Genomic DNA, 21,379 nt, shown 5'->3' on the forward strand with positions numbered 1-21,379 from the left:
TGGAGGGGGCTGATCAGGCAGGGCTTTGGGCTCTTCTTCCATTCACCGGAGAATCTCCTTAATTTATCTTATACACCAGGCACTAGGTAAAATTTTATAACAAAAGGTTCTGAGGATAAAAAAAGAACTTTTGAAACCATTGGGCTAAGGAAAGTTGTTAAAGCTTCTAGTCTGAGTCTAGTCTAGACATGTCTTTTGCTGATGACTAATTAGAGCCTTTACTTCTAAACTGTGGAGCAGATGCCCAGGTCTCAGGTCAAGAGAGGCTCTATTCAGGAATGTAGAAATATCCTTCTTACAGCAAACCTCAATGCTCCCCAACGCCCAGAGCAGTGGTTCTCAAACTCTAGTGTGCATTAGAATCACCTGGAGGGTCTGTTAAACCACAGATGGCTGGGCCCCAACCCTGGAGATTCTGACCCAGTAAGTCTGGGGTTAGGCTCAGGAATTTGCATTTCTAACCAACTCCCAGGAGATGCTGGTACTACTGGTCAAGGTGCACTTGGAGAATCTCATTGGCCTTTAAGATAAAAGCCACCCTCCTTAGCTTTTCCCTACAGAACTGGGCCCCAACTTACCTTCCCAGTCTCATCATCCTCCCGTCCAATATTCCCGACAAAGTAACCGTCCCTGCTGCACGCGTGCATCTTTCCCGTGCTCACCATGCCCCATCTGGCTAGACCGCCAGCCCCTCTCTGCATGTCTAAGGCACAGCTCAAATGCTGCCACTTCCAAAAAGGCTTCCATGACTATTTCATCAAAAGTCACAGAAATCCCTCTGGGCTCACACAGTCTCTCCTATGGTGCTGAGCACTTTTAAGCTCTTCCTGTCATTTGAGTCCAGGTCTCAACCCTGTATCTGGACCACAGGCTCCAGGACAAGGAGCCCATTTTACTACCTTGGCGTCCACACCACAGTCTACACTCAGCACCTGCACAAGCCCTGGCCTGTCAGACCAACAAAGCAAGCCTGAGCGTACGCACAGAAGAACACGAACATGTAAGAAATACACAAATCATCTCATCTTATTTACTCCCAAGAGACTGATTCTCTAAATGACTCTTCAAATTAGAACAAAGGACAGCACTTTAGAGTCCATTTCAACCTATTCTTTTTTTTTTTTTTTTGCGGTACGCGGGCCTCTCACTGTTGTGGCCTCTCCCGTCGCGGAGCACAGGCTCCGGACGCGCAGGCTCAGCGGCCATGGCTCACGGGCCCAGCCGCTCCGCGGCACGTGGGATCTTCCCGGACAGGGGCACGAACTCGTGTCCCCCGCCTCGGCAGGCGGACTCTCAACCGCTGCGCCACCAGGGAAGCCCCAACCTATTCTTTAAGCAAATTTTCCTTATTTTCTGGGAGCAGAGTCAGTGACAAATACATCATCATGAGACATGAATAACTACCATTTATGGCCATTACCAGAAGGTAGTGTGATGCAGCCATTAAGAGCTAGACCCAGGTTCAAATCCCAGCTCTACCTCTGATTAGCTGTGGTACTTAAATGCTCTGAGCTTCAGGCTCCTCACATTTATGGGATGATAATAGCACCTACTTCCTACAGATGGCATACGGATGCAGCGGGACCATTATTAACTACAACCACCACTAGCATTTACTGAGTGCTTACACGGGCCTAGCATTAGGCATACATCATCGAGCTAATCTACATAAAGTGTACCACGTTTTCAGACAGCTTTGCCACAATGCTACTGGTGGGACCCCTGGCAAATCTCATCCCGCTCTAAGGCTCAGTCTGTGAATTTGCACCATGGACAAAAAGGACTTCTGGGGTATTTGGTGCTCTGTGGAGCCTTTTTTGAGGGAGGGGTCTCAGGGGCTGTGGAGAGGGACATGGAGGGGGCTTAGCACATATCTAGCACATAATAAGCATTCAAGAAATAACAGTGGGGCTTCCCTGGTGGCGCAGTGGTTGAGAGTCCGCCTGCCGATGCAGGGGACACGGGTTCGTGCCCCGGTCTAAGAAGATCCCACATGCCGCGGAGCGGCTGGGCCCGTGAGTCATCACCGCTGGGCCTGCGCGTCTGGAGCCTGTGCTCCGCAACGGGAAAGGCCACGACAGTGAGAGCCCCGCGTACAGCAAAAAAAAAAAAAAAAAAAAAAAGAAATAACAGTGATTCTTATCACGGCTAATTTTCCTGATTTCTGCACAAGACAGATATTATTATCCCCATTTCCCAGCTGAGAGCCTTGAAGCAAGTAGCTTGCTCAACAAACACTAGCAGTTTTTAATTTGTAACACCTAATCTTTATGACTACTTTGCCAGGTAGGTATTATTCCCATTTTGGGGACGAAAATTCCGTGGTCTGAAGATGGAAACTTGAAAGTGAAGGCTCAGGATTTGAACCTGACTTTGGGTCTAGAGCTTCTGCTGGCCCACCCCACCCCTCCACCTGGTGGATTCCACCTGCTCTGTGTGCGGTCAACTCACTATGGCCTCTCTAATCCATGAGTTATAGAGAAGTAGTTTCTCAACATGTCAGAGAGCGTTACCGCATGTGCCCGTTTCAGCAGCCCTGCAATCGTAAAGCCCACAGGAAGTTATTTCAACAATTGAGGAAATGGACTGTATATCAGAGGGCCTGTGACACAGCCCCTCTTGCCTTGTATGTCTCTAACGGGCACTAAGGAAAGCAGAGCCCGGGGGCCTGGGACTGACCGTGACCCCGAAGAAGTTGGTCTCGTTCATGGCGTTGAGGATGATCCTGCCCAGTGTGTGGTCCGTGTAGTTGAAGTCCTGGATCCGCTGGTGCCGGCTGCTGGCGTGCAGCGTCTCCATGGCCCTCTGCAGCGTCTTGGCGATGACCCAGATGCCATCGTAGGCGTACCCATGGAACTTGCTGGGCCCCACGCCTGACCGCTTGTTGTTGTACTCTCTCTCATACTGCTGCGGCGTCTGGAAAACAAGGAGACCAGGGGACACCAGGTTATAGCCAGCAGGGACATCAGGCACACAGTGCTGAAAGCTGACACTCCCCAAAGCTTACTGTGAGCCAGGCATGGTGCTAGGCTCTTAAATGTGCCTTATCTCATCTAATCCCCACAACAACCCTGTACGGTGGTACTATTCTTATCTCCATTTACTTACAGATGAGAAAATTGACTCAGGAAAGTCAACTTGCCGAGGCCCAAGTGAGTGGCGGGGCTGGTATCTGAACCCTGGCTGTCTGCCAAGACTAGGCTGAAGGAAAAATGCACTCTAACAGGCCTCCCCCTGACATTTGCAGGGCCTAGAGCTAGAGCATCAGTGAAGGCCCACATACCATATGTCTAAATATTAAGTTACAGGCAAGCAAACCAATTGTTCAGTAAAATATTTTCTATCTTTCCATCATAACGGGTTAAAGGAAGGTAAATATATCTTCCTTAGGATCTGGAAGGCCAAGTTTGAATTCAGAAGTCTGGGGCCCCTGAGAGCTTCAGTCCGGGCACAGTAGCACAAGGGGGCTGACCTTGCTCTGTGGTCCACCCACCCTCTTCTCTTCCCACCTGGCTCCACCCCACAGGCCAGCCAAGCTCAGTCCACACTTCCTCCCCCTTCCAGCATCAGTAGCCCCTTGACCACCCCAGAAGCTCAGTCCTCCCTAAAGAGGCTCTTTGGACCCTAGATGTGGCTCCAGGCATTTGGGCATGGAATTCAGGGCATGGCCTTAGGAGGGGGAAAGCGGTACAGGCTCCAGGTGGGCAGGGCCCCATGGCCTTGTGAATTCTGAACCCCATGGGGTCTGAGTGAGGTCCGCTTAGAGCATGGGGCCCAGGGCAGGTCCTAGTTGCCCAGGTGTAAGGTCTCTTCTGACCTCTACATTGTACCCTTCCCTTTCATCTTCCATAATATAGTAGGGTCTGTGAATAACTCAGCATTTAAAAAAAAGAATTTTTTTCTCCCATTGAGCTGACTTTCATAAAAGAATTTCATTGGTAATATTAACATTCTGATTGAGGCCACAAAGTAATGAAACTGCCTTTTTACTCTAGTCCCTGAGGCTTATAGATCCAAATGAATGCCGCTCTAGGGGAACCCATTACCCTCAGCCCTTCTGTGGGCTTTTTCTCAAATCACTTCTAAACTTCCCTGCCAGAAATGTCATCAGAGCCCACAGCTTAGTCTTTGGAAGAACACTCCTTGGGCACAAATCACACATAGAAACCATCAACTCACTGTCAGTTTATACCAGAAAAGGCCCTTAGCAATGGTCACACACGCCCCCTCAACCTGCAGCTGGAGACACAGAGAGGTCTAGAGATTTGGCCAAGGTCACACAGCGTGTGTGTGTGTGTGTGTGTGTGTGTGTGTGTGTGTGTGTGTGTGTGTGGCTAGACTGGTCCCATTCTAGCTTTGCTGCTTCTCTCATGTTTGACTTTTGAAGTCATAACTGCCTTCCACCCCAGGTTGTTTGGGGCCAGGTCTAGTGCCCAGGGAGGGTGGTGAACTTGAGCCGTCGAAGGCTGGGTTGTTCCATGGCTGGAGCTCAAGTCCCTTGCCCTTGGCTCAAGGTTTAGCAGAGCCTGGGTTCAGCCAAGCCCTTCCAGAGGTGGAACCTGCAGGCGACCAAATCAGGAATCTGCCTGACCAAATGTGATTGGTGTCCCAGCAACAAATCCACTGCCTTTTTTTTTTTTTTAAATCATTTGGCTCCTACTGGATGGCTCAGGTTTTATCCATTTATAACTTCCTTTGGAAATGCATCACATCCAGCCATCACTATTCTGTTCATCACTCAAAATACCCGGCAGAAGCTCTTCAATTCCAAGGGTTCTTCAAGGAGACAGCACCGTCTCTAGCCCAGCCCAGCTTCTTGAGCCCCTCCTCACAAAAAACTGCACCCCTCCACCCATCATCCTTCGCCGTCTCACTCCTCATCAGGGAGCATGAAACAGTCCATTATGAAACTCTCTCTTCCCTAAACCTTTTGCGTCCTTGGATCACACCAAGTCTGTTTGCAGCTTGGGGCTGTTGCACTAGATGCTTCCTCTGCCAGAAAGCTTCTTCTCCAGCTCTCACGTGATATTCTCGGCACACAAATTTTAACATGTGTCATTCCCCCCGCCCCGCCCCAGGCATTCTCTATCCACGGGTTTTATCTTCTTTATTGCACTTTTCACTTCCGGCAATTTACCTACCCACAGAATTAAGCTCCATGGGGTCAGGGATGTTATCTGTTTTAACCACAGAACCCAAAACAATACCTGCAGAGACCCTTTCTAAGAATCAGTTACTCCATCTGAAAAGCAAGGAGGTTGGACTAGGTGACCTAGAAGCTTCCTCTTAGCTATCGAGGCAGGAGCCTGGCACAGTGGTAAGAACACAGGATTTGGAAGCAGGCCGACCTGTCCTCTAGCCCCAGCTCTGTGGTTTACTAATTGTGACCTGAGGCATGGATCCTATCTCCTCCAGGTCTCTGCATCCTCCCTTGCTGGGTGGCCATGAGGGTTCCATGAGATGAAGTGTGCAGAGCGTCAGTCCTGTGTCCAGGACATGGTAGGTGCTCCACAAACGACAGCCACTACTATTAATAGTACAGGTGGTTGTTCACCTGGCCACCTGGCACAGCTGCTCACCCAGGACACCCTGAAGGCCCAAGACTATGCCTGTGCTGATAGTGGTTAACAGCCCTCCAGTGCATGGATGTCCTACCTTTAGTTCCTTAGGTAATTTCCAATTATTGGACATTTAGTCTTTTCTTAATTGTTCCAAACTACAGAACTGCAAAAAAGCATCCTTGTATCTAAATTTTCTGAACACAGACTGGTAATTATTTTTTCAGAAGAAATTCCCAGCTGTGTAATTGCAGAGGCAAAAGGTACAAAAACCTTAAACGCTATTCACACATATAAAGGGCCAAATTATCCTCCCCAAATATGAAAAGCTAGAATTCCACTCTGTATGAAAGTACCCATTTCCTTGCATCCTGGACCACAATAGGTATTTCAATTTTTAAAATCATTGTCAGTTTCTTAGGTTAAGGAAAAAAAGTACATCTCATTTTAATTTGCATTTCTCTGATTAATGATGAACAGTGAGCTCCTTTCACATATTGATGGGCAACTTTCACTTCCAAGGTGCGTTTCCTCTTCTTGTTACGGTGAGAGTCACAACTTTTAAGGATGCTTTGTTTCAATGCATCCTTGTTATTTTTCCATCTTTCACTATTTGGCTATATTTTTCTTTATTTTAAAAGGCGATTTAGGTCTATTTCAGGCTATTAATTCAGCTATTGGCTATTTTTTTTTTTTTTTTTTTGTAGTACGGGGGCCTCTCTCTGTTGTGGCCTCTCCCGTTGCGGAGCACAGGCTCCGGACGCACAGGCTCACGGCCATGGCTCACGGGCCCAGCCGCTCCGCGGCATGTGGGATCTTCCCGGACCGGGGCAGGAACCCGTGTCCCCTGCATCGGCAGGCAGACTCTCAACCACTGTGCCATCAGGGAAGCCCCGGCTATTTTTAAAGTATTAAAAATTTACTTGAATGTCTATTTATCTAATTAATTGTTTAAGCACAAAAGGAATGAGGCCCCTTTGACCTCTTCTCTCCCAGATTTTGCTGCTATGAGTCTTGCTCTGATGCAGGCAAAGGCATCCAAGGGCTGGTAGTGTCTCTTTGAGTCCTGTTTGTTCAACCTGATGATTACATTCAGATGACATTTCCAGACTTCTTCCCTATCCAGGATATGCCACTGGGGCATCCTTAAAGGTTTCTGTGACCCTCTTAAAGTTGGAGGGGGGAGTCAGACCTGAGGGGAACAGACACAGTATGGTCTCATCAGGAGGTAAATGAGTGTGGTTTTTTAACTTCTTTGATATAGTTTATTGGTGATGTTTTTTGTGTGTAGACAGTAGAGGGGATCAAGATCAGACTGTTTATTCAATTTGACATTGGGACCAACACAAGCCCCCATATATTTTTTAATATGTACCACTTGTAAATCCCTATCTTTTCTATCTCATAAGACTGTTCTTCATCCAGGGGAAAGGCGGGTGGAAGACCCTGGCAATGTGGCTGTTTACCTCACTTCTGTGGGTAGAGTCCTTGGAGTGGGACACCAGTGTAGCTTAGCTCTGAAAGGTGACCTCATTTTGCAAGCACCACGTTGAAGTCATTGCTACCACACTATATCCCAGACCATTCATCACTGTTCCCAGGTGAAGCTGGCACTGATCTCCCTCAGGCAAAACAATGACAGCAGGAAGAAACACTCTCACAATTGTCTGAGCAAAAGTAATAGCTGTTCTTAAAGCAGGTCTCCAATTATTCAGGGCACAAGAATTTCTTCCACTGTAAAGCAGACACTGAAAACTGATTGATTACTCATTCTCTGAGTTCAAGTTTACCATGAGAAGCTAAAAGTTTCTGAGAAAATAACTTTATATAGAGAGTCCCAATTACTGACATGTTGTGTTCCACATATTTTTGAAAGGCAGTTGTTGGAACTTGGAACATAGTTTCATACAGAAACTGTGTTATAAATAGTGGTTAGGTTCCCAGGCTAGCCCACATAAGCTTGCTACCCCACAGTATGACTAAACTTTATGGGTCTGTCATTCCAACAGAACCAAGTCGAGTCCTGCTTTCTAGGAGAGGTGAGGCTCATGGACAGAAAAGAGGAGAAAGGGGAAACATCTCCTTCCACATCTCCAATTGCCACTTCCCAGACTGGAAAAACTGGCAGAGTCTCTCTCTAGCATCCCTTGTGGGATGCTGGAACCACAGTCTCATTTGGAAGGTACACTAGGGGACAGTCTAGTGGTTCTTTTACTCCAGTCTGTAGGTCACCCAGGGAGCCTGTTAAAAGTGCAGATGCCAGGGCCCTACATTTTGTTTATTGTGTCTGTGGGATAACTTGGGCATCTGTATTTTTTAAAATCCTTTAAGATTTCAAAATACATAAATTGGTTACCACTGATTAAGTCCCTCTCACAATCTGATTCTTGGATTTTCTCAGTAGCAACTTCCAGGTATTTGTTGAGCCTTTTCTGAGACTCCTCCAGCGTTGGGAAGGTCACTATGTCTTCAGGGAGAGTCTTCCACTTAAGGGATGCCTGACGTCTATGAGACTAGTCTTCTGGACACAGAGTTTACACCTATCTCCCTGTAACTTGCTATGTCTTCCTGTGGAGCCACAATGAACCTGTCTGCTCCCTCTTATCCACAACAGCACCTCAAATTGCTGAAGTCAGTGACATGCTTACCCTGTCCCCAATATGCTATTCTTCACCTTTTAAGCAAAAGAGTCTCAGGTCAGACTTCTACTCTGACTATGATGAAATAAATTATGTCAGACAAAAGCTCTCATGAAGAACATTAAGGAAAGCAGCATAAAATATAAAAATAGCTATCCAAAGGTATCAGAAAGCAACCAGGACATCTAGGACTTGAGGAACCAAGATTCTGGAGAGAAGAGAAGTGTTTTGAGAAGAGTCCAACATTCTTTGCTGCTTCCCCTGGAAGCATTTCCTGATTTGTAAGTGGGAAGGTTAGTTGTAGGAATAGAAAACACTGGATCAGAGTTTTCAGCAGTCCCTCAGAGATGGGAAGACAAAAAAACTATAGTTCAGGGTTATCAGGGTAGCAAGGCTTATAGGCAAAGGTCTCAGAGGAAGAGGAACTACAGAATACCAGTATGCAGACTGACATTTGCACTTGAAATATTCGGTGATAACTAAGCTGCATAAAGCAAGAGGCTGAGAAGCCAAGCAAAAAGTGGTGGCTAAGGGGTTAAGGAAGTAAGCAGATATGTTTGGAGTTTCATGGCATTAGGAAGACAAAAATTGGAATCCAGGGCCAATCCAGTAAACACCCCAGGATTTGAGAATGCTGAAGGACAGACAGGAGTAAGGGCAAACCAAAATAGACCAGCCCTTGTGAAAACTAAAACCAAGCTTGGAATCATCTCAATTCTTTATTGGATAAAGTGATCTGCTCCTATTCTAACAGCTTGCTTGAAGCGAAATAAATCTTCTCTGGAGAAAGTAATGCCATCTGTAGCTTCTTTAATTTTTCATAACCAATTTAATGAATTAAACTTACTAGGTACGCCAGGTGATAGGATCAAATTTTAAAAAAAACAAGAAAAAAAGAAGGAAAGAAGGAAGAAAGAAAGAAAGGAAGGAAAGAAGAAAATAGGCAATAGAAGCAGACCCACAGGTGATCCATATCTTGAAGTTATTAGACATGGACTTTAACATAGCAGGTTTATATGTTCAAGAAAATAGATAAAAGATATAGAATATCACCAGAAAACTGGAAGCAATGAAAGAAAAAAAGAATAAAATGAAAATCCTAAAAAAATTTAAAAATACAACAACAAATGAAACTAAGAACTCAACAGATGGATGAAGCAGCATATTAGACACAGCAGAAAGTAGGTTAGTGAACTGGAAGAAAGGTTAGTAGTAAATATTCAGACTGAGGCACAGGGAGGAAAAAAGGATAGAAAACAGGAAATGAACATAAGAGATATATGGAATGTGTTGAAAAGGTATAGCACATGTATAACTGGTGTCCTAAAATGTGAGGAAAGAGAGGATAGGTAGAAGCAATATTTAAGAGATATTTTCCTAGAATTTCCCCCAATACATATCAATCCACTGATTCATGAAGTTCCATAAAGCTTAAACTCCAATCAAGATAAACCCAGGGGCTTCCCTGGTGGCGCAGTGGTTGGGAGTCTGCCTGCCGATGCAGGGGACGCGGGTTCGTGCCCCGGTCTGGGAGGATCCCATGTGCCGTGGAGCAGCTGGGCCCATGAGCCATGGCTGCTGAGCCTGCACATCCGGAGCCTGTGCTCCACAACAGGAGAGGCCACAACAGTGAGAGGCCTGCGTACCGCAAAAAAAAAAAAAAAGCAGTTAGAGAAAAAAAAAAAAGGATGCATGATCTTCAAAATAGCAACAATAAGGCTGATGGCTGATTTAACAGAAACAGTGGATGCCAGAAGACAATGAAATGACATCTGAAAGTGCTAAAAGAAAATAACAAACCATCTAGAATTCTACACCTAGTTAATATATCTCTCAATCTTAAAGATGAAAGAAAATTTTAGACAATCAGAAACTGAGAGAATATGTCTCCAGCAAACCCGCAGTAAAAGCAAGACCAAGAGTTGTTCTTCAGGCAGAAGGAAAGTGATCATAAACAGAACACAAATGAAGGGAGGAATGAAAAGTAATGGGAAGTGTAAATATGTGAGTAGATCTAAAATGGAACATGACATCAGGTTCAAGGACACCCAAGAAAATCTCAGAGAAGAAGAGGGACTTAACACTACCACCCATCAGGTCTTATAAAACTTCAATTATTAAGGCACAGTGGTATTGGTTAAAGGGTAGGCAAATAGAACAATTGAAGAGAACAGAAAGTCCAGAAACAGACCCACACTATATATACTCATTTAATTTATGATAAAGATGATACTATAGCATGGGGGGGTAAGGAGGATTTTCAATAAATGGTTCTGAATCAATTGGTTAACCATACGGAAAAAATTAATCTTGATCTTACCTTAGACCTTACATAAAATCAATTTCACGTGAATTCTATATCTAAAAGTGAAAGGTAAAACAAGCTTCTAAAAGACAAGATCGAAAAATATCTTTATGAGCTTGGGTGGGTAAAGATGCTTAAACAGGGCACAAATGATATAAGTAATACATATAACTGTCTAAGAATTCATACCCAGAATACAAAAAGAACTTCTACAAATCAATGAGAAACAGGCAGAGAATCCAAGTGGAAAAAATGGGCAAAAGACTTGAATAGGCAGTTTATAAAAGAGGATATCAAAATGGTCAATAATGATATGAAAAGATCGACAACTTCATTAGTCATCAAGGAAATGTAAATTAAAACAAAAATGAGATACCACTACTCGCCCACTATATTGGCTAAAATTAAAAAGCTAACAATGCCAAATGTTGGTGAGCATGTGAACCAACTGGAACTCTCAATCACTGCCGGTGGGTGTGTAAATTGGTATAACCACTTTGGAAATCCGTTTGGTGGTGTCTACTAAAGCTGAACATATGTATTCCCTATGACTCAGAAATTCCACCCCAAGCATGCACCCAATAGTAATGTGCACATATATTCACTGAAATACATCAAACACCTATAAATAAATCAAATAAAATACATGCAAGAGTTCCACACAAAAAATTACAAAACATTTCTGAGAGAAACTGAATGGATGGGAAGACCCTATATTACAAAGAAGTCAGTTTTTCCTAAATCAGTCTATAGATTCAGTAAAATCCCAACAACAAACCAGAGCAGATTTGTGTGTATAAACTGACTCACTACTCCTTTCTCCTGCCCATAAGGCTGCTGCGCTGATGGAGGAAGAGAACTACAATTTGTTGAGCATCTATTGTGTGCTTGGCACTCGGCAACATATTTTCCTCTGTATTACCTCATTTAATCCTTCTAAATCTGTAAAAGAGATATTATTACTCCAGTATAATGAGAAACAATTTCAGAAAGGCCAAATGACTAGCCCAATGTCACTGCATCACTATTGATTAGGTTCAGTTGAATAAAACAGAAAAAAAATGATCACTGACTTAAATGAGATAGTTTATTTCTTTCTCACGGAAAAGATGCTCATGGGTAGGTGGTGCAGGGTTGCTATGGCAACTCCACAGTGTAACCAGGGACCCAGGCTCTTATCTTTATGCTCTGCTATCTTAGAATAAAGTTTCCTTCTCAAGGTCACCTCTTGATCCAAAATAGTTGCTATAACTCCAGCCATCCCATCCATATTCCAGCCAACACAAAGGAGAAGGAAAAAGAAAGGCAAGCTCTCCCCTTAAAGGAGATTTTACAAGTCTTGTATAATACTTCTACTTAAATCTCATTGGCTAGACTTAGAATCCTGGCTGTATCTAGCTACATGGGAGGCTGGGAAATGTACATTTTCAGATGGGTGGCAACATACCCAGTTAAAAACAAGAGTTATGTTACTGAGGGGGAAGAGGGGCTATGGATGTTGCATGAACAACTATCTGTCTTCCAGAGTCACTCAGTTGGGAAATGGTGGGGCCAAGATTCACATCTAACCAGTGCCAAAAGGCCACCACACCCTTCTTCCCAAGCCCATATTCCTTTGCCGCACCGCCTGTCTCCCAGGGATGTGGTACTTAGGGAAGCAGAAGGGAACAGGAGCTTTGTGGGGAAGGTGAGGGCAGAGGCAGCAGCACTGTAAAGCTCGGCTACCTGGGGTGCACCTCTACTTTCCCATGGCACCTTCCCTTCCTCCTCTCTAGAGCCCAGGGCTTCCCTAAGAGCCCCAGGTTCTTTGTTATGGCGCTCTGATGGCAGTGACAATGAGATGGCTGCAGCTTTTCCCAGGTCATTGCTCTAAGTTGAGGACTCACTAGATTTCTGTTTCCTCTTGTTCTGCTGTGTTGGATAAATAGTTGTGGGTGGTCACAGAAGCTTCTTGCCGGAAAACATTACAAAACTCTTCCAAAGAATGAGCCTGTGCCTTTGATGGAGGGTTGGGGCCCACTTCTGAGATTCCCACTGATTCCACGGTTCTGTGAACTTTTCCATCTGGTGCCTTGGCCCAACTCTGTGTGTCTCAGCAGGAGAATGGTAACGGGAAGAATGTCCTTATTAGAGAGGCTGAGACATCACTGGAATTTTACACCAGAACTGTAAATGCTCACAGTGGAAACAAACCCAGTGGGACGCTGAAAAGTGAAAGCCGACACTGGAAATCACCAATGTCAACAGAGTCACTTTGGGGAAATAGAGTGGTGATGGGGAAGTTTAACAAGGAGAAAGAGCCTTTAGGGCCAAAGCAAGTATCCAGAGGCTGTTTACGTGAGGTTCTGAAAGACTGAGCTCTGAATGTACTCGGGGAAGCCCAAAGGTCTGCACTTGTCCCATCACTGGAAATTCCAATGGGAAGGGACTGATGAACGTGCTCAGGAGGGAGACCATGACCTTGTTATTCCTCCTACCAGAAATCTCCTGGGTGCCCATGAGCAAGCTGGGGACAGCTTGGCACCAGAGACAGGCATATGGAAGAGGCAACCACGGAGAATGCATTTCAAGAGGGGCCACTGTTGCACCTGATTATGTGACTTTATCAGGAGTTACCTTTATCCTGGGGGTTCCAGGGTTTAACATCATAACCATATCACACAGCTTGCTGTAATAACTCAATACCATACTTACAGAGAATTTTGCTGTGAAAGGACGCCAGGAGCTACATGGTCCAAATCTCTCATTTTCAGTTGAGGAAACTGAGGCCCAGGGATGGTGACTGTCTAGCTGAGGTGGCAGATTAACTGGTGACAATGCCAAGATTTGTACTAGATCTGATTACCAGACCCATACTGTCCTGTTCTGCCACTTACTAACAGGCCCGCTAAGAAATCACAGAAAGGGCTGATTTGGATGTGCTCTGCCCCTAAGCATGTCACATGTCTAGAGGGAGAGCATGGTAGAGGGGAAGGGGCAGTGAGTGGGGACTTAGCAGTCCTGGCTTCCACTCCTGGATCTGTCCCTGACCTGCTGGGTGACTATATCAGTTTCCTGGGGTGGCCATAACAAATTTCCATAAACTGGGTGGTTTAAAACAACAGAAATTTATTTGCTCCTAGTTCTGGAGGCCAGGAAGACCAAAACTAAGGTGCTGGCAGGGTTGGTTCCCTCTGTAAGCTCCAAGGGGAATCTGCTACCGTGCCTTTCTTCTAGCTTCTGGTGGCTGCCAGCAATCCTTGGCATGCCTTGTCTTGTAGACGCATCACTCCAATCTCTGCCTCCGTCTTCATGTGATCTTCCCCAAGTGGCAAAACTCCCTCTGCCTTTTTCTTATAAGGACACTTGTCATTGGATTTAGGGTTTACCCAGGTAGTCCAGGATAATCTCATCTCAAGATTCTTAAATTAATTACATCCACAAAGACCCTTTTTCCAAATAAGGTCACATTCACAGGTTCTAAGTGTTAGGGCCTGGACATATCTTTTTAGGGGCCACTTTTCAACCCACCACAAGGAACCTGGGTATGCCCTTCCGCTTTCTGCTCCTCAGCTTTCCTATGTGTAAACAGTGAAGATGGCAAGAGTCCACTGACTTGCTTCTATACGTGTTTGCTTGTCTTCATGGATACTGATGGACCCCAGAACACAGGCATCGACCCAGAAGCCTGTGCCATGCTGACCCGGTCCCCAGCAGTCACATACCCCGCAAAATCAAATTCAAGAACTATTTCATGACTTTCTAGAACTTCCTTTAGCCATATATTCTTGAAGATTGGTTGACGAAGTTGGCTTGTGGTCAGACCACAAATACGAATGCCTTATCAACTCTGGGCCCTACACCCTGGGGAGAGAGCACTCAACAAGAGGAAGTGCAGAGCATGGGAAGGGGCTTGATGAACACAACCTGTGCAGGGCAAGGACCAGGGGGAGGTGAGTGACGCCCTCCCTTCAGGGGCAAAATGGAAGAAGGAGCCAAAACCCTCAGTAATCAAGATTAAAAAATCAAAACTAACGCAAAAAAAAAAAAAAAAAAAAAAGAATCCACGATGAGCAAAATTTTAAATAAAGAGAAGATGTGTTCTTATAATTATGTGACTCAAATCAGTTCACCCTAATCTTGGTTTGTGGATCTTGTCTTTATTTAAAATTTTGATATTTTGTTCATCATGGATTTTTCCATTGAGGTCTTTGGCACCCCCTTAAATTTTGCCCTTAGTCCTGGCCCTGGAACTGTTAAGTTACAACTGGAGGGATGGGCCCTATAGGGACAAGGGATGGGGACCAGTGGGGAAAATTAGGGAACAAGTAGTGATTCCTGTGCTACTGGAAGGATCTGAGAGTCTGATGAGAGAGGCTGGTCTACATGACCTCTAGGAGAGTCCTAAACTCTCTGAGTCCAAGAGGCAAAGAGTTTCAGATTTCCCCGTGTAACTTCAATTATCTTTTGACCTTGAGATAATATAAGAAATGCTGCCTCTCGTCTCAAAGACTGTGGGACAGGGACTAGGTCGCCTGGAATTTCAGAAGCTGCCCCAAGCTGGGAGTCTGCCTGGCTCTGCTCTGATGGTACTGCTCCATCCTGGGAGGCCCAGGAGTGGGTGGCCCACACTGTGAGATGAAATGAACAGCCCCAGGAATAGCCCCAAGGTGTCCATACATGGGCACAGTGATATGGGGGTGAGGTCAGCCTCCTCACCAGGCCCAAATTTAAAAATTTAAAATTAAAAAGGAAAGTCAGTGACCTGGGAGATGTTATCAAGTCAAAACATTTACTCTGAAAAAACACTACAAAAAATGATCTTCCCAAAATGCATTCCTGTGCACATGCTCACATCTGTGCATGGCTCGCCCACCCCGGGGAACACTCACGCTCCTTGGAACGACATTTGAGGCCCTTGGGGCGTCTCATGGCCCTTACCCCCACTCAGCTTCACAGATCTCATGTGTAATCATTTACATCTTTGGTCTTCCTTAAGTCTCTCATTTTAATTATTATACTGTCTGCCTGTATAGAATTTTAGTTTTTGTATTTTCCTCAAACTTTATACTATTTTTAAAGTTTAGGGTATCCCTGGACCCAAGTATCTTCTAATAAACTGTAAACTTCAACAACTTTAAAAATAATACCTACTGAAATAAAAATGAGTTGTTTCTTCTCATTAGTCAGCATCTCCAAAAACTTCATATTGTCATTGATTTTGGTATTAAAATATTTCTTTCAACATTTTCTACCCAAAGTGTTTTTCCAGGATCTCTCAGGTGCCACGTGATCTACAGAGCTGCTTATAAAATGTGTCCTAATGATTTGCCCTTTTTGGACAAATCAGTAAGTCATTCTTGTAGCGTTGGCTCTGACTGAGATTAAATAATGGATAAAAATAATATATATATATTTTTTACTTTACTATGAAGTTGATCCTTTAAATGAAGTTGAAGGTTGGTAGAGAATTTAAAAATCTGAGATCAGAGGAGACAGAAAAGAATCATGTGCCCTGCTGTACTGAACTTTGGCTGGTGGTTAGAATTGAGAGACGGATGTTGCCATCTTCACTGGGACTGCCACCACCTGATTCTTGATAATGTTTTCACTGATAGAGAATAGTGTACTTTGGAAATACTTTTACATGCACCATACTACCTGTTCTTTCACAGCCCTATGAGATAAGCAGGCCAGGGGTTAGTCATCCCTAGTGGGAACATCCCTAGTGGAGGCCTAAGGACCTAAGCACCCTGCCAAGGTCCTCCTCCTAGTTATGACAGCACAAGATGTCAGGTGCCATGCCAGCCACATTGCACAATCTGCCATTCAGCCCACCTTTTGACCCCAGAGGAAGATATTTTCACCACCACTCTACAGATGAAAAAACAGCGGCTCAGAGAACTCAAGCTCAAGGTCACACAGCTGGTAAGTGGCAAAACTGGGGTTTGGACCAATCTTTCTGGTCTTTAGTACATGTTTCCCCAAGTCTACCTGTGGGGTCGTTCGTCTCCTCCAGGCTGACAGGAGCATCAGTGAGACTGAGAAATGACATTCCAGGTCAGAGGGGCACAGGATGAAACAGTGGCCTCGTCTGAAAGTCAGTGCCTGCAGTTGGTGCCATACTAGTCACGACTCCACCCCTTACGCATACACTATGTTACGTGCTTACAAAGCACCCTTACCTCATTTGATTCCCACAATTCTCTAGAAGGCCATGCAGTAGAGAGCTGGATATCCTCATTTAACAGATAAGCGAGGCTCAGAGAGGTCACATGCTTTGCTCAAAATCACACAGCAAAGGCCAGAACAAGATCTAGGTGCTTTTTGCCAACATCATTGGACAGCATGGTTAAGGGAGATGGGCTTGGGGGCTGAAATGAGCTGGCCAAGGCACCGACCTTTCCTGAGATGGTCTTGATCTGCTTGGAGCTCAGAGGCTCGAAGTCCACGCCGATGTAGCCCTCCATGGCAGCAAGCAGATTCTTCCGGAGACAACGGGATGAGTTGGCTTCTGTGTGCACCTGCTCCCACCAGGAAGGCTCATACCAGCCCGGGATGATCCATTGGTATTTGCTACCGTACATATTCTCCTCATATGCCTGCAACAGATGGGTTGACGATGAAGGCACCAAGAGACAAACATTTGTTCAAAGCTTTGTACCCTGTGGGAAAGGTGGAGGGGACTCAGGGTTCCTCGTACTAGAGGATTTGTTAATTTTTCTATTACTTGCTTCGTCTCCTCCTCATTATCTCTCAAGGGATACAAGGTAGTTTATAGGAGACACGTATATTAAAATAATAAAACACTGAATAAAATAAAAACGTAAGTGCCTGGGAAAATATAGATTATAATATGCTTATTGGAGGTAAAGGGAACAGAACATAGACAAGTCCACCAAAGGTTCCAACACTATAGATATAAGCTACATATTTCACCATGAACTTCCTGGCAGCCCAAGAGAAAAGGGCAACAATATGAATTGCATAGCTCTTATTTTCAGTAAGGAGAAAACATACCAGTTCTTCAGGGACACAAAATGTTTTCTAGGCTTTAATCCCTAAACAAAATGCCTCATATGGAGGTCACTGTCAAATTAACTAGCATGGTATCAACACCATCCCTACAACAAACAGATTTCATAAGGCTATTTTTGTATAGATCTTTACTAAAAGCTGAGATCATAACCTTAAAATATAATCTAGGGCGGAGCAATTTTGCAAGGGGCCAAGAAAATTTAATGTAAGCATACAACTTATATAAGATGTCACTTGGCAAACTGAACATCTCTCTAAATCTTTACCCAAAGCATGGTGTACATAAATCCAGATCCCAAAAAAAAAGTCCCTTATATTTATATACTTTACACGCATCTTATTTGTCATTCATGTCCACCCTTTGAGATGGTCTAGGCAGAGTTTATTATCCTCATTTTAGAGATGAGGAAACTGGAAACCAGAGAGGGAAAGTCACTTTTCCAAGGTCCACAGTCTGGAACCTAGGTCTGCCTACTCTTACGCTGCAAAGCCACACTGCCTGCCTCCCATTTAAACAAAAAGTTGTCAGACTGTTCTAATATACCCCCATTTGGCTTTAATTCTTACTGTGATGATTTTTTATCTGGAAAAGCATGCTTTTTGATAGCTTAGATGCACCCAGAAAATCCCACTTTGTAGGTATGTCACATTCCATCAGAGTTGGGTCCAGAATGGAGTAGAGCTCACATTCCTATCAGTAATCAAAACACCCAGAAGTGACTACAGAGAGCAGTGGTGTATGTAAATGCTCTCTGCGCACTGTGATGAACTGTATACGTTAAAAAATGTGAACCTTAAACGATCCAGCAATTTGTTCCTAGGGAGCCACCTCTGTTAGGAGGACACGTTGGGAAACAATTCATGTCACACCCCTTTATGTTCCTTGGCTTAGAACAGAGACAGCATAGAGGCCAGGAGGGTGTGGAGAAAGAAGCCTGCAACATTGCTCTGGATGCCAGGGAGAGTTTGGCTGCCCTCCACTTAGGCTCCAGCATGCTAATCGATGGTCTGCCCAGAAAGGGTGGGCCAGAGCCCTTTATATTTGTGTATATTAGAGAATAGTTACTGTTGAGTCTAAGCGTTAGAGGTGTGTTCCCTTCATTCCTACATCTGAGGAGGCAACTCTTCTAAAACTCTCTCAACACCTGAAAAAGCCCAGCCTGCAGTGTGGAGCATCTCACTGGGGTAAGTGTGAATTAGAATATTTGTTCCTTAGCTTAAGCTCAGATTCCATCTCTATGGCCTCTGTCCATTGATTCAGTGAAGCCACCGGAGATTAAACTGAAATTGTTTCATACGAGAGCCCTTCAACTATCTCAAGGTAATGATCACATCGCCTCTTCTCTAGACTTCTCTAACGATATGGGACTTTCACCTCCCTCATTCTAGACACTGTATTTCTCACAATGCAGCCTCAGATCATAGTCATTTTTTCCAGCAACTACATTGTAATGTTGCCCCAATCAAAACTGTTGTAGAAAAAACACAGAGAGCCCTAATATTACAATTATATAACAAAACCCCAGTTCAACAAAACTGGCTGGGGGCTAGACCTTTGAACAAAAGGGTCATCCTAATGACCCCAGGTCATTTCATCAATGGCAGAACCTGTGAGACTTCACAACTCTCATCTTTCACTGGCAGGGAGGAACTCACATATATTGAGCCCCTATTATGTGCTAGGCCATTTATATACATTACCTTATTTTATCCTCACAACAACCCTATGAGTTATGTGCTATTATCTCTATCTTATAGATGAAGACATTGAGGCTCAGAGATTGAGGAATTTGCTCAAACACATTCAGCTAAGTCAAGGGGACAAGATTCAAAGTCTGTTTTTTTAAGTTTCTCTCTTTTCTTAGCAAAACAAACAAAGTAAAACTTTCTGGAAGCTTTCTCAGTCTTAAAAGGTTGAGGCAAGAGAGTGCCACTTATTACGAATGTATGGTAAGTAAGCGACAACAGATACTGAGTGAGGACATGAGGAGGTCTTCTGATCAGATGCAAAGGCAGATTTGCATTATTCTCTGAGACCAAAGACTGTGTGATAATTTAGAGGCAGCATGGAGCAGGAAGTCAGGAGCCTCCCAGGGATCTGCTGTGATAGCTGTCTGACCTGCCATTGTTCTGTTAGGTGTTCCTTGTGAGTGAATTTTCCAGAAAACAGAAGCTTAGTCCATTTGAATGACAACACATTTTGTTTAGAATATTAGTCAATTTTGATGAAGATAAAATTTTTTCTACTGATCTTTTGAAAAAAAAAAGAGAAAAGACTATAGTCAAGTAGCACTAGATTCTCTGCCACATACCAGCTGGGTAACTCTGGCACACAGCTCCTTGGACCTTGCTTTTCTCATCTATAGCCTGTGGAAAGCAAAGCCCATCTCACTGGGTTGGTGTAGGAATTAAATGAGGTAATATACGAACAAAAAAACAACCTGATCAAAAAATGGGCAGAAGATCTAAATAGACATTTCTGCAAAGAAGACATACAGATGGCCAACAGACACATGAAAAGATGCTCAACATCGCTAATTATTAGAGAAATGAAAATCAAATTTACAGTGAGATATCACCTCACACTGGTTAGAATGGCCATCATTAAAAAGTCTAGAAATAGGGCTTCCCTGGTGGTGCAGTGGTTGAGAGTCCACCTGCCGATGCAGGGGACGCGGGTTCATGCCCCAGTCTGGGAAGATCCCACATGCCACGGAGCGGCTGGGCCCGTGAGCCATGGCCGCTGAGACTGCGTGTCCGGAGCCTGTGCTCCACAATGGGAGAGGCCACAACAGTGAGAGGCCCACGTACCGCAAAAAAAAAAAAAAAAAAGTCTAGAAATAATAAATGCTGGAGAGGGTGTGGAGAAAATGGAACCCTCCTACACTGTTGGTGGGAATGTAAATTGGTGCAGCCACTATGGAAAACAGTATGGAGGTTCCTTAAGAAACTAAAAACAGAGTTGCCATATGATCTGCAATCCCACTCCTGGGCGTATATCTGGAGAAAAATCTAATTTGAAAAGATACATGCATCCCTATGTTCACAGCAGCACTATTTACAATAGCCAAGACATGGAAGCAACCTAAATGTCCATCGACAGATGAATGGATAAAGAAGAAGTGATACATATATACAGTGGAATACTGCTCAGCCATAAAAAAGAATGAAATAATGCCATTTGCAGCAACATGGGTGGACCTAGAGATTATCATACTAAGTGAAATAAGTCAGACAAAGACAAATACTATGATATCATTTATATGTGGAATCTGAAACATGACACAAATGAACTTATTTACAAAACAGAAACAGACTCACAGACATAGAAAATAAACTTATGGTGTCCAAAGGGGAAAGGGGGGGAGGGATAAATTAGGAGTTTGGGATTAGCAGATATCAATTACTATATATAAAATAGATAAACAACAAGATCCTACTGTATGGCACAGGGAACTATATTCAATATCCTGTAATAAACCACAATGGAAAAGAATATGAAAAAGAATATATATCTGAATCACTTTTCTGTACACCAGAAAGTAACACAACTTTGTAAATCAACTATACTTCAATAAAAAAGAAATAATAAATGAGGTAATATGTGTACCATGCCTGGCCAACACTACGTGCGGGAACATTGTAGCTGCTCCTTCTCATGCCACTCTCTTTTCCAGAACTCATGGTTTTATTCTGAAAATTAGCCACTCCTATGGGCCATGCACAGTGATACTTTTGGGCATGGCCCAAACACCAAATGGCCCCAGACTATTGTTCTTGGAGTTTCTGATCTACATTTTTTTTTTTTTTTTTTTTGGTACGTGGGCCTCTCACTGTTGTGGCCTCTCCCGTTGCGCAGC

General features: G+C 44.1%; 1 protein-coding gene across 1 annotated transcript in view; it reads right to left on the bottom strand.

Annotated features, from left to right (window-relative positions):
- The window catches only part of GABBR2 (gamma-aminobutyric acid type B receptor subunit 2), a 365,224-nt gene that overhangs the window by 143,123 nt on the left and 200,722 nt on the right, over positions 1-21,379 (bottom strand). Inside the window, exons 6-7 of the mRNA XM_065878972.1 lie at positions 16,883-17,083; positions 2,680-2,916 (exon numbers count right to left, since the gene is read on the bottom strand). Of these exons, the coding sequence (XP_065735044.1) occupies positions 2,680-2,916; positions 16,883-17,083 (438 nt within the window). The remainder of the gene's footprint in view (positions 1-2,679; positions 2,917-16,882; positions 17,084-21,379) is intronic.

Source organism: Phocoena phocoena, chromosome 6, assembly GCF_963924675.1.
Source record: "Phocoena phocoena chromosome 6, mPhoPho1.1, whole genome shotgun sequence".
Lineage (NCBI taxonomy): Eukaryota > Metazoa > Chordata > Mammalia > Artiodactyla > Phocoenidae > Phocoena > Phocoena phocoena.